The sequence below is a fragment of the Leptodactylus fuscus genome, chromosome 6 (genome assembly GCF_031893055.1).
Source record: "Leptodactylus fuscus isolate aLepFus1 chromosome 6, aLepFus1.hap2, whole genome shotgun sequence".
Lineage (NCBI taxonomy): Eukaryota > Metazoa > Chordata > Amphibia > Anura > Leptodactylidae > Leptodactylus > Leptodactylus fuscus.
Genome location: NC_134270.1, coordinates 173355890 through 173370595, shown reverse-complemented (window position 1 = coordinate 173370595; position 14706 = coordinate 173355890). Strand labels below are relative to the sequence as shown.

The 14706-nt window shown below is 42.3% G+C and overlaps 1 protein-coding gene across 1 annotated transcript in view; it reads left to right on the top strand.

Moving 5' to 3' along the window:
- Positions 1–1736: 1736 nt before the first annotated feature.
- The window catches only part of LOC142210143 (uncharacterized), a 145625-nt gene continuing 132655 nt past the window's right edge, over positions 1737–14706 (top strand). The window contains exon 1 of the mRNA XM_075279170.1: positions 1737–1815. Coding sequence (XP_075135271.1) covers positions 1737–1815 — 79 coding nt within the window. The remainder of the gene's footprint in view (positions 1816–14706) is intronic.

Here is a 14706-nt window from a genome sequence, read left to right as displayed (position 1 = left end):
GGAACCTATCTATAAAACATAGTGTAGAATACTCTTAGGGCTCCTCGGAACCTATCTATAAAATATAGTGTAGAATACTCTTAGGACTCGTAGGAACCTATCTATAAAACATAGTGTAGAATACTGTTAGGGCTCCTAGGAACCTATCTATAAAACATAGTGTATTTAGTTCTGCAAGGGCCATAGTTTCTCCAAGGAGAACTCACCTGTCCTCCCAAAATTTGTAGAGATTCACCTTTGTGAAGATGAATCAGGCATGGATCAGTCAGGACACCCACCAATGCCTGATGCAGCAGATTAAATGAGCCATGCTGCCTCATCACACTCTAGCAACAGGTCACTGTATGGCCTCCTAAGGTTGTTGCTACTACAACATTATATCAACTTGCAACTCTCTCGCCTACATATGCTGCATCCACCTCCTCACGCTGCCACTGGGTGACTGTATGGCCTCCTAAGGATGTTGTTACCTCCATGTTATATCAACTTGCCACTCTGTGGCCTCCTCATGCTGATGCCACCTCCCCACTCCGTCACTGGGTCACTGTATGGCCTCATAAGGCTGCTGCAACCTCCACACTCTTCCACTGGGTCACTGTATGGTCTCCTCACGCTACTGCCACCCCCTCCCCCCACTCTGCCACTGGGTCACTGTATGGCCTTCTCACGTTGATGAAACCTCCTCACTCTGCCACTGGGTCACTGTGTGGCCTCATAAGGCTGCTGAAACCTCCACCCTCTGCCACTGTGGCCAAATAAGTGAGGTGTGCAGTGGTTCTAAAAGCCTGTCATGTGCGTGTTATACTCACCTAATGTATTGTTTGACTACAACAGCAGACTCCCCATGTGTGTTACTGCAAGGCAAAGTGTTCTACACCACTATACAGGCTCTCTGCAGCCAGGAAAAAATGTCTTTTAATGTTATTCACCGCAAATCAATTCGGTAAAAATCAAATCTTTTTTTGGGTAATCTGAAGAAATGGCCACATCAAATTTTTCAAAACTTCACTCATCCTTAGCTGTGTCACTAATCAGTTGCATCAGCTATAGGTGTCAAAAATTCTCATTTTGACAAAAGTATTTTTTCCACTCTCCCTGTGGACAGATTCCAATTCCACTGGCAGCACTGATCACCCTCTCGACCATGACACTGGAGGCCAGATAAGATGAATCTCCTATTGCAAACTAGGCCAGCTCCTTCCATTGCTCTAACCAAGGGGTAGGAGACCTTGGCTTTCCAGCTGCTGTGAAGCTAAAACTCCGATCATGCTCCATTCACTTCCATGGGAGTTCCAAGAACAGCAGAGCAAGTATTCATGCTGGAAGTTGTAGTTTTGCAACAGCTGGAGAGCCAAGGTTTCCTGTCCCTGCTTTAATCTATGGGGTTAGAGTTACCTGCTGGAATTTAGGTGCCCTCTTGGTAGGACCATACCTGCAGAAAATAAAGTGATGCATCACCAATTTAAGCACATGCACCGTACAGGAACATACAACAAAAGTGTCACATTATAACACATCTACATCACAAAGTTGGCATAAATTTGATAAATTCCCCCTATTGTTCTCTGCAAGAATTCAGACTCTGTAGATCATCAAACACTTTACGGCAAGAACAAATCACATTTGTAATCTCTAAGACAATCCCTAAATATTTTTTTTTGCTTGTAGATGGAACTACTACTACGGTTTTTATCAGGTCTTGCATGAAGTCAGATTATTGCAGCTTCACGGGCAGTATGAGCAATAGTCAAGGACGCATATGGGCATCGATGACATGTTGTAACACTGACTACTGTACCCCGACTATTCCTACCGGTAAGTCATCCACTTTGCTATGTTTCACACAGCATACCATCATTTAGGTTACTTTTTTTTTTCTTTTTTAAATCCTGAAACATGATGGATCCATTATTAAGGCCTATTAAATTTTTTTGAATGTAGCAGGCAAAGTAGATGTAACAAGTTTGTGGCTTCTGAGATTCCTCCTGGCTGCCCTTCCCTAAAACACAGAGAGAATCTATACGGAATCCAGTGCAATACAGAAGTACACTGTACATGGGATCAAAAGACCTCAAGTTTGAGTCAATAAAAAAAATAGTTTTTTTAATATTAAAAAATTAAATTTGGGGAAGACAGTGAAGGAACTGGATGCACAGGTAGTATTCTCATCAATCCTCCCAGTTGATGGTCATGGCATCAGGAGATGGAATAGAATACTAGAGGTAAACACCTGGCTTCGACGGTGGTGCTGAGAGCAAGGATTTGGATCTTTGGACCGTGGCGTGAATTACCTCTACGATGGACTCCTTGCTAGAGACGGGATACATCTCACAAAACCTGGGAAAAACATATTTGCCAGAAGACTTGCCACACTCATCAGAAGGGCTTTAAACTAGAAGAAGAGGGGATGGGAAGAAAAAAGAAAGACAAGAACATGCAGCTAAAAGACATACTAAACAAGGTTACTAGATGTGGTATAGAGGACCCAAGACAAGATACTCAGAAGGAAATTACGAAAAAGGATACATCAGAGCACAATTTGAAATGTTTTTACACAAACGCACAAAGCATGGGAAACAAACAAGGAGAACTAGAGCTGATGATACACAAGGAAAACTATGACGTCATCGGCATCACAGAAACCTGGTGGAACGACATGCATGATTGGAACATACAGATGGAAGGATACAACTTATTCAAAAAGAATAGAACTAATAAAAGAGGGGGTGGAGTTGCATTGTATGTTAAAAAAGAACACATCTCCACAGAAATTACAGTTTTACAGAATGATAATCTACTGGAAATTATTTGGGTAGTAATTCAAGGGAAAAACAATGATAAGGACATCATACTAGGCGTTTATTACAGACCACCAGGACAGACAGAAGACATGGATGAGATTTTTTCACAGCAAATGACCACGCTCTCAAAGAAACATGAAATAGTGATCATGGGAGACTTCAATTACCCTGACATTCATTGGGAAACCCACACAGCCAAGAGTAAAGGCTCCATCAAATTTTTATCCTCTCTAGCAGACAACTTCATTGCCCAGCTAGTAAAAGAAAACACGAGAGGAACATCCATTTTGGACCTAGTCCTAACCAACAAAGAGCACATGGTTAAGGGACTACGGGTAGCAGGGACACTGGGATTCAGCGATCATGCTATACTTGAGTTTGGGGTTGCAAGAAGAAGAAGACCTGAGAAGACACAGACTTCAAGGCTCGACTTTAGCAGGGCAGACTTCAAGAGCCTGAAGGCAAGGGTTAGCAGAATTCCATGGTGCAAAATTCTTAAGCACAAAAATGCACATGAAGGGTGGGAAATCTTCCGTAGGGAAATCATTAAAGCACAGGAACTAACAATACCTAGAAGGAAGAAAAATGGGAAGCACCTAAAAATATCAGGATGGATGACCAAAAAATTACATAACCTGCTAAAAAGGAAAAAGGAAACATACAAAAAGTGGAAGATGGGAACTATACCTAAGGAAGAGTACACAGCAGTCTGCAGACTCTGCAAGACAAGCATCAAAGGAGCTAAGGCTGAACACGAATTGAAGCTTGCAAAAGAGGCAAAGAGTAAGGTAAAAGGATTTTGGGGATATGTTAAAAGCAAAAGAAAAGTGAAGGAGACCATTGGAGTCCTGAAGAATGACAAAGGAGAAACAGTTAACATGGTGGAACAGCAGGTGGAGCTACTAAATTCATATTTTGTATCTGTCTTCTCCCAAGAAACTAATGGAAATATCGACATTAATGGTGATGGAGATGAGGGGAAGGAGGACTCCAAGCTGACTATAAGCAAAAGTCTGGTAAGAGAGCACTTAGCCAAGTTACAGGAAACCAAGTCCCCAGGACCAGATGATTTACACCCTAGAGTCCTGAAAGAGATAGCAGAGGAAATAACAGAACCCCTTGCTATAATCTTCGGTAAGTCATGGGAAACAGGAGTGGTCCCTTTAGATTGGAAAAGGGCAAATGTTGTCCCCATCTACAAAAAGGGGAAAAGGGACGATCCAGGAAATTACAGGCCGGTAAGTCTGACCTCGATAGCAGGAAAAATCTTTGAGCAAATTGTCAAGGAACATTTACTTCGGTACCTGGATGGGAAGGCATTAATTAACCAGAGCCAGCACGGCTTTATGACCAATAAATCTTGTCAGACTAACCTGATTTCCTTCTACAACAAAATCACTGAATGGTTGGACCAAGGGAATGCCGTGGACATAGTATATCTTGACTTCAGTAAGGCATTTGATAAAGTATCACATAACTTTCTTATTGAAAAAATGATTAAGTATGGCTTTGACAAAAAATCAGTTAGGTGGATTCACAACTGGCTTAATGATCGGGCACAACGAGTAATACTAAATGGCTACACATCCAACTGGAAGAAAGTCAAAAGTGGGGTGCCGCAGGGCTCTGTTCTGGGCCCAGTACTTTTTAATATCTTTATAAATGATCTGGACGATGGAATTATTGGGGAACTCATAAAATTTGCAGATGATACGAAGATAGGAGGAATAGCCAACACTAGAGAGGAGAGAGAGTGTATTCAAAAGGACTTAGACACACTGGAACAATGGGCGGAGGCGAACAAAATGGTATTTAACAGGGACAAATGCAAAGTTCTACATCTGGGTAACAGAAATGTAAAAAACATATATAGTATGGGAGGAATAGAACTAAGTGATAGCATAGGGGAAAAGGACTTGGGCATAATAGTAGATCACAAATTCAACATGAGCCAACAGTGCGGTGCTGCTGCAAAAAAGGCTAATAAAATTCTGGGATGTATTAAGACAAGCATTGAATCTAGATGAAGAGAGGTCATTACTCCGCTGTACTCTTCCCTGGTCAGACCACACCTGGAATACTGTGTACAGTTCTGGGCGCCTCAATTCAAGAAAGACATCGATATATTGGAGCAAGTCCAGAGAAGAGCAACCAAAATGGTGGAAGGTCTGCAAACCATGTCCTATGAGGAGCGGCTAAAAGAACTGGCATTGTTTAGTTTGCAGAAGAGAAGGCTGAGGGGAGATTTAATAGCAGTCTACAAATATCTGAAAGGTAGTCACAGTGCAGAGGGATCTCCCCTATTCTCATTAGCACAAGGAAGTACAAGAAGCAATGGGATGAAACTAAAGGGAAAGAGATACAGATTAGACATTAGGAAAAACTTTCTGACAGTGAGGGTAGTGAGAGAGTGGAATAGGCTGCCACGGGAGGTGGTGGGCGCTCCATCAATGGAAATCTTCAAGCGGAATCTGGATAAACATATAGCTGGGATGATTTAGGAAAACCTGCACTCGCAGGGGGTTGGACCCGATGGCCCTTGAGGTCCCTTCCAACTCTACCATAAGAATTAAGAATTAATCATGTATAATTCAAATGAAAAGTTTTTTAAAAACCTTAAAATTAAAAAAAGATAAATCATGTAAAAAATATATACTAAACAAACATGTTAGGTATCCGCTGCCAACTTGCCCCGTGTGAACTAGTCCTTAGGTCAAAATATCATGAAAATAAATATTTGAATATTTTTTCAGTCTCTATTTTATATTTTTCTCTTTTCCTCTTGTGTGTCTCCAGCCCCAGCTGTAAGCAGTATCTCCAACGGAGTGGTCTGTCCATCCTGCACATCTTCTGGCTATAGCGGGTGTTCTCCCTCAGATACTGTCACATGCACAGGGAATGAGAATACATGTATTGCCGAGAAAGCACAATTAACAGGTACCAAAAATACTTTGGTTTTTTCACTATAATTGAAGCATCCTCTAGATACTACTGATAACTTTTTTCTGTTCACTTAAAAGAATTTTATCATTAAAATGCAATTTTTTTTCTGGGTACCACGTAGGAATAGCCTTAGGTGATTCTTCTCCTACCTTTAGATGTCTTCTCGGCGCCTCCGTTCAGTATAAATCCCAGTTTTCATCGGTATGCAAATGAGTTCTCTTGCAGCACTGGGGGCATCCCCAATGCTGAGAGAGAACTCTCCAGCGCCACCTCCATCTTCTTCTGGAACAGCCTCTCTTCACATCTTCTTCCGGTGCTGGGTTCAAACTTCTTGGACCCGGGCCTAGGGCAAAGCCGACTGCGCATGCCCACTGGCCACAAGAAAATGGACTCTTAAACAGTATTGTAAGCAGCCATTTTCTTGTGGCCGGCAGACATGCACAGTCGGCTGCCCAAGGTCTAGAAGTTTGAAGCCAGTGCCGGAAGAAGACGTGTGAAGGCCCCATTCCTGAAGAAGATGGAGGCGGTGCTGGAGAGTTCTCACACAGCATTGGGGACGCCCCAGTGCTGTTTGGAGCTGGGGCCCGCCCCCAGTGCTGCGAGAGAACTCATTTGCATACAGATGATAATCGGGATTTATACCGAATGGCGGCCTGGAGAAGACATCTAAAGGTTGGAGAAGAATATCCTAATGATAGAATCCCTTTAATAGTTTTGTGATATAAGTTACAATAACCTGAAATAGACACACAAAATTGTCTCATGTTCCTGATAGACACAAATAGACAGCCAATTGGTGAAAATAAATATTTCTATTTTAAGGCTGTAACAAGTGATAAAAGTCTTCTGTATCCCAAAATGGCATAAAAAAATTTACAACTGGCAAAGAATGAGCCCTCACTCAGTGCTGTAGATGGAAATAAGTAGTAGATAGAGATGAGCGAGTACTCCCGTTTCAAATAGTACGCTCCTATAGGAATGAATGGAAGCAGGGGGTTAAGCGGCCGGCTGCCGGCAAAGTCTGCGTGCCGGCTGCTTCCATTCATTCCTATGGGTGCGTGCTATTCGAAACGGCCGTATCGAATAGTACTCGCTCAGCTCTAGTAGTAAACCATAAAAAACTATAGAAATCTGGGCCATCCAGAGAATATTATGATTGCTACAAGTGGTAGTTGTGTTACTGGTTCAATGAAAAGCTAAAGGTTTTTTTTTGTTTGGTTTTTTTTGTGGACATTTAGAAAGATTGTTATTGATTTTTTAATTGAATTATTGTTGGAATACAACTTGTCTTACAAAAATCAAGACCTCATATCACTATGTCAATGGAGCAGTAAAATGATCAAAAAATTGAAATGAACTGTTATATATGGCGTCTGCAAAAAATGTAAGTGATATGCAGATGTGTGAATAAGGCGAAAGGCTGATAGATATACTATCACATATTAACTGTATCTACTAGGTGGACAAAGATTGTAAACTTCTGTTTCTTCATTAGACCCCCTCCTTTATGACTATCCAATGGTTTTGTGGGGATGCTGATGGGCAGAGAGACAGTGGCTCAAACTAAATATTTAGATGCCAATTTTGCTATTGGGGTTAAATGGCTGCAATCAGTGCTATCACCAGTCGCATGCACTGTAGCAGGATGTCAGCTCTATAGTACAACTGAGACATGGTGTTGATGGTGCCAGTTTAGGCTGCAAGTCAAATGTGACTGGAGATGAACAAACTGGTTTTGAATGTAAAGAATTTGTCTTGAATTCCCAAACTTCTTGGTTCATCACTAGGGTTGAGCCGATCTTGACTTTTCAGGATCGATTTTAAAATCCGATTTCCGATCATTTTTCATTTGAACCCGATCTCGATCCCAATTCCGATCCCAATGCAAGTCAATGGGATTTTTTTATTAATCGGAGATTGGATTTTAAAAGCAATCCTATTCACTATACAGCATGGAATCTAAGAATTGTTAGGGCTAGTTCACACGTGAACTGCCCGCGCGGGTTTTGACACAGAGAGAGACGCGGCGAGCCGCGTCTCTCTCTTGTCAAAACCCGCCCGCCGCGACCATCGCTGTCGCGGCTTAACCCTCTGCTGTCGGCTCAAATGAATGAGCCGACATAGGAGGGAGCTGCCGAGGGCGGAAGCCGCGCGGCTGAGCCTGCGCGGCTTCCGCCTGAAGAAAGGACATGTCCTTTCTTTTCTCCGCTAGCAGCAGCTCGCCGCTAGCAGAGAACAGAAGCCCGGCGGTCTCCATAGACCACCATTATAAGGGAAGGTTTTGGGCGCGAAATCCACTGTCAAAAACCTCACGTGTGAACTAGCCCTTAGAATCCACGCTGTGTAGTGAATCACTAAATAGCCAGAGGATTTTTTTTTAATCCTCTGGTTACTTAGTCCCCCCTGGTGTCCACTTACCTCCAGAGATGGTTGCTTTGGTGTTCTTCGCCTCGCTGCCGCTCCAGCTGCAGTCTTCTTCTCCCTTCGCTGCCCCCTCCCTGCCAGGTTAGGAGAGTGTGGGTGGGTTAGGAGAGTGTGGGTGGGTACTGGGAGGGGAGACGTGACGTCTCCCCGCCCTGTACCCGCCCACACTCTCCTAACCCGCCCTGTACCCGCCCACACTCTCCTAACCCGCCCACACTCTCCTAACCTGGCAGGGAGGGGGCCGCGAGGCGAAGAAGACTGCAGCTGGGATGGCAGCGAGGCGAACAGCAGCGGAGCAGCCATCTCTGGAGGTAAGTAGCTACAAGACATGTTAGTTTAGTCTCCCATTAGAATGAATGGAGGCAGCCGGCGCGCAGGGGGTTAAGGCTGTGTGTCGGCTGCTTCCATTCATTCCTATGGAACCGCAGCGGAGCCTTCACACTGAGTATACACTATATACTCAGTGTGAAGGCATTGTGGGAAATACTACCGATCCCGATCCCACCTAAAAAGATCGTGTTCGGAATTCTGATCGCGATCATGAAATTTTCTCGATCGCCGATCGGAATCCGATTTTTTCCGAACACGATCGCTCAACCCTATTCATCACCCATGAACCGCAATTAGAGTTTGATGTCGAGGGTCCACCTGATGCCACTGGGGTGCCCAGGAAAGGGAGGCAACTGTAGTTTATAATTTTTTTCTGAACTGTTGCCCAATATAATTGTGGTTCACAATTGGCGAATTGCCGAATCTATTTTGTTTTGGCCCGAATATTCAGGTGACTCTTTCATTATACACTTCTGTAGAAATCTCATGTAACATATCTGCAACTTGACTCATTTATAGCCAAATAACAGCTCCAAAAAAGCCATCCAAGAGTGAGTTGCAAAGAAGTGGCATCATCGTTTACGTTGTACAATTTGTCTACAATGTTTTTGTCATGTAATACATATCCGCATGTAGCTATAGCTGTATAATTGGTGTACAACAGTAGCAATATTACATATGTACAATGAAAAAAACCATAACATAAGCTACACATGTAAAGCATACTGTATCATGCTTAATCTTTGGGCAGATTCTACTAGATAACTTCCATTGAAGCGAATGGGAGGAAGAAAAATGTTGCCTGGCTGATGTGGACATTTCAAATTCTATGACAGATTTCATGACAAATTTGGTGGAAAAATTTGGTCAAGCAGAAACATTTTTTATAATTAGTCCCTCTCTACTTGACAGCCCATGGGCACTGAGTGACAGTGTGTGCAAGTGCTGATGGGTAAGCAGGAAGTGGGTCATGCAATAACATGGCTGAAAATTTATGGTAAAATTTGGTAACAGCAACGGCATTGCTTAGATCCAACGGCATTGCTTAGATCTCAGGAAAAAAAAAGTGACCATCAACCTCGCCTTCTGTTCATGTATGAGATCTAATACTGTGTTCAATTAACATTCTTTTGTCTATTTTAGCAGGACAATATACATATTCATTTTCCGCTCGGGGATGTACAACAAAATCGTTCTGTAATATTGGCAGCCAAGTCATAGATGTTGCAGGTTCATCAATCAAAATGGACTTTGTCTGCTCACGAGGAACTCAAAGTATCCATAAAGTTGTCCTGACTCCAGCCATTGTGTGTCTTCTACTGCTGAAATTCTTCTTCTAGAAGTTAATAAAGAGATTGTCAGAGAATTTGGAAACAAAAATAAAATGTCATGGACTTGAACTGATAGACACCTGCTTATCTCTAGTAAGAAACAGGAGGTCCTTCTGCCCTAAGGAGTATGATTGAAATAAAAATGGCTTCCAGCGCTGATCTCAGTGTAAAACCAGTCATAGAATGTAACAATGATGAGTTCCCTGCTAATGGAGGGGGCAGGGCTGGGGTAGGGTGGAGGTGGGGCTTATTGTCACTCACGTCTATGGCTTCAGTAATAGATGATTGAGAATCTGCAGAGAAGAGAGATTGTGCTGCTCCAGAAGGGTCTACTGATACTTAAGCCACAGACAAAGAAACAAACGATATTAAGCCCCCACCTCTACCCTACTCGAGCCCCGACCCTGAAGATACAGTCACAGCCTCAGCAGAAACATATAAAAATATTAATCCCAGCCCAACTACACTCCATCCAGCATCAGGGAACCCATCTTAATTGCATACTAAGACAAACTGAGTACTGATGGCCATTAGAGAGATTTTTTTTTTTTAACAGGCTGTTTGTGGCCAAGATTTATTTAAGGTAGAACAGGTTTCGTACAAAGCACAGCTTAACATGGCTTAAAACATAGAGTATAATACTGTCAGGGCTCCTAGGAACCTATCTATAAACATAGTGTAGAATACTCTTAGGGCTCCTAGGAACCTCTCTATAATACATAGTGTAGAATACTCTTAGGGCTCCTAGGAACCTATCTATATAACATAGTGTAGAATACTCTTAGGGCTCCTAGGAACCTATCTATAAAACATAGAGTATAATACTGTCAGGGCTCCTAGGAACCTATCTATAAAACAGTGTAGAATACTCTTAGGGCTCCTAGGAACCTATCTATAAAACATAGTGTAGAATACTCTTAGGGCTCCTAGGAACCTATCTATAAAACATAGTGCAGAACACTCTTAGGGCTCCAAGGAACCTATCTATAAAACATAGTGTAGAATACTCTTAGGGCTCCTAGGAGCTCTATCTATATAACATAGTGTAGAATACTCTTAGGGCTCCTAGGAACCTATCTATAAAACATAGTGTAGAATACTCTTAGGGCTCCTAGGAACCTATCTATAAAACATAGTGTAGAATACTCTCAGGGCTCCTAGGAACCTATCTATAAAACATAGAGTATAATACTGTCAGGGCTCCTAGGAACCTATCTATAAAACATAGTGCAGAACACTCTTAGGGCTCCAAGGAACCTATCTATAATACATAGTGTAGAATACTTAGGTTCCTAGGAACCTATCTATAACACATAGTGTAGAATACTCTTAGGGCTCCTAGGAACATATCTATAAAACATAGTGTAGAACACTCTTAGGACTCCTAGGAACCTATCTATAAAACATAGTGTAGAATACTCTTAGGGCTCCTAGGGGCCTATCTATAAAACATAGTGCAAAATGGGTATAGAAAAATATAAATAAATACTTTATATATAAGAAGGTGCAAAATTTCCCTATGGGGCCCTGTATGTAACTTAACTGCAACTACTGCACTTAGACTGCTGCTTTACTTACTGTAGACTATAGACATTCAATATTGCAGATATCGGAGCTTTGACTTTGTCCATTACTTCTGACTTAGTTCACAAGTCTCTGAATAACCTGCCTTTCTTGGTACCCCAAAATACTATTGTTAAATTGTCTTCTCGTTTCTTCTTTGATTTTCCTGTGCAGGATAGATTTATTATAAACTAATAATTCTGCTATAGAAATAAAATGTAGTGTTAATTGTATCAAATTATTTGTGCTATGAAATTACTGAAGAGAACATAATCACATACAAGATGAAATATTATCCATTTTAAAAAAATTTATACCATTTTAAAAAATTTTATACCATTTTAAAAAATTTTATTCCATTTTATACATTTTTTTGTTTGTGTAGTGGACCCATAAGAATTGGTACTGGTGTATTTTTAAGAAGTTAAAATATGTTTCAATTTATACGAATGCTGACATCCAGTATGGCAGTCTAATATAGTTACAGTCTATTTATGGCTGTGTTGTTATGGAATCCTGGTAAATTAAATATGAAGTTATAATGGATGATACACATCATATGACTGAATATTTAAGGACCTCTGAACTGCCATTAACTAATACAGGTCATAAATAGCTTAGGTGCTATGGAAACCTGCTGTAAAGCTGTGTGTATGTCAAGACTGAAGAACTTGCAAGTTTACATTGGTCCATAAGCATCACGTGATCATTAACTAGTGATGGAAGCAGATTTTTTTTTTTATTCCAACACTCCATCTACAACATTGTGGTATAGTGGAATGTGATAGACTAGGCCTTAGTGGTGGTAGCTGTGGCAACTAGGGTTGAGCGATCAGGATCAGAAAAGATCGGATTCCAATCCCAATCTTTTCTGGCGGTATCGAGATCGGGGCTTATTTCCCACAATGCTTGGCTACTGGCCAATCATTGTGGGAAAAGCTTAGCACCCATAGGGATGAATGGAAGAGGCTGGCCGCTTAACCCCCTGCGTGCCGGCTGCATCCATTCATTCCTATGGATTTACCACAGCCTGCCACTCTTCTGCTTCATCCCTGTTTTACCATATACTCAGCTGACTATACGGTAAAACAGGGACGAAGCAGAAGAGTGGCCGGCTGCGGTAAATCACTGTGTGCTGCGCTGCTGTGAGGACGATGAGGCAAGTTCACGAGTAGATAGATACTACTGTACATTGACTTGTCTATCTACTAGAGTCAATGTACAGTAATATCTATCTACTCGTGAACTTCGCTCAACTTACCTGCTCAAAAGTGCTGCCGCTGCCCTCTGCTGGTCTGGTCCTCTGTCCTTCACATGTCTTCAGAGCGCCCTGCGCCCCACCCCCGCCTCCCTAGACTAGTATTATAGAGAAGGCGGGGCTTGGGAGAGTGTGGGTGGGTACTGGAAGGAGAGACGTGAGTGATGCACTCACATCTCCCCGCCCACACTCTCCAGCCGCACCAAGCCCCGCCTACTCCCTGCATCTCTACAATACTAGTTTAGGGAGGTGGGGGGGCGCAGGGCGCTCTGAAGACATGTGAAGGACAGAGGACTGGATGAAGAAGAAGTGGGGGCTGCAGCTGTGCAGGTAAGTGGAGACTGGGGGAGGAGGGGATGTGTTAATCACTATACAGCGTGGGGTCCAAAAATTGAATCAATTTTAGGACTACATGCTGTGTAGTGAATAGGATCGTTTTTAAAATCCGATCTCCGATTATTTAAAAAATCCCATTAACTTGCATTGGGATCGGGTTCGAATGGAAAATGATCGGAAATCGGATTTTAAAAAAGATCCTGAAATTTCAAGATCGGCTCAACCCTAGTGGCAACATGTCTGGCAGTGCAGCAGCACATTATATGATGGACAAGGCCACAGGACATGTCTGAGTGGTGGCAGTGGTGCTAGGCAGTTGTGGTAACACGTGTGGCAATGCAATAAGGCATAATATGATGGATCAGACCACAGTGCATGTCTGACTCAATGATGGCTGTGGTGGTAGCTGTGGCAACGTGTGACGGGGCGGCAGGGTTTAATATGATGGCCCAGGCCACAGGACATGTTTGCCTGGGTGGTAGTGGTGTTAGCTATTTAGGAGTAGGGTCAGTATCAGTACGGTAAATAGAAGATGGTAAAAAAGGGAGACAGTGACACGACTATTCTGAGGCATCAGCTGGAGGTTTTTGAAAATCCTCACGGATCCATGTCTGATTCATTTTAATAAAAGTAATTTTTTCCATGCTACCTGTAAATAGTTTTGACTTTTTATGTATTGCAACACCACCCGCAGCACTGAACACCCTGTCGGACATAACACTTGAGACTGGACAGGATAAAACTCCCCTGGCAAACTGGGTCAGCTCCTTCCATTGCTTTAACCTATTGACCTAGATTTCCACAGGTTCTGAGTTATCTGCTGGATTATAGGTGCACTCTAGATATATACCTAGACTAGACTATACCTGCTGGTACAACCGGTGCGTGTCTGTTGCCTATTGTGGCTCCGGTTGGCACTGCAAGCTGAAAACTTTTTGGTTCGTCATCTTCCAGATACTGTACTGTACCATAACGGCTACCAGTAATACAACCCGTGGCAAAAATTATGGAGTCACCAGTCCCCGAGGATGTTCCTTGAGTTATTTAATGTTGTGGAAAAAAGCAGATCACAGCCATGGAAAAAAGCTAAAGGTATTTCATATGGAACTTTCTGGCTTTAAGAAACACTAAAAGAAATCCAGAAAAATAATTGTGGTAGCCAGTAACAGTTAGATTTTTAGAACAAGCACAGGGAACACATTATGGAATCACTCAGTTCTGAGGAAAAAATTATGGAGTCATGAAAAACAAACAAACAAAATAACACTCCAACCCATCACCACTACTTTGTTGCACCACCTCTGGCTTTTACAACTGTTTGCAGTCTCTGAGGCATTGCTTGCTATCTGTGAATAATATCCCATCTGTAACTACACATGTAGTCAGAAGTAGATACAAGTACATAGAAACCTTTTTATATATTGTAAACTGTGCGATTTGCAGAATCTTCGGCCCTTTGCACAGAGCAGTTTCCAGACGTACTGTGAGAAGTCTGTGAGGAGAATCAGATCCTTGCATCTGCGTTTCACTGTATGAAGAGGAAAAATAACAACCCTCCCCACTCACTATGATCATGTCTTGTCTCTAACATTGTATCTAGGGATGTAATTCCCTGGTAACAAAGGCGTCAACTGCATATCAGCTAAAAGGGAGACACTTTAGAAAGGTTTTTAATTAAAGAGCATGGTGGATCAGAATCCCTTTCTCTATAGAATAAATC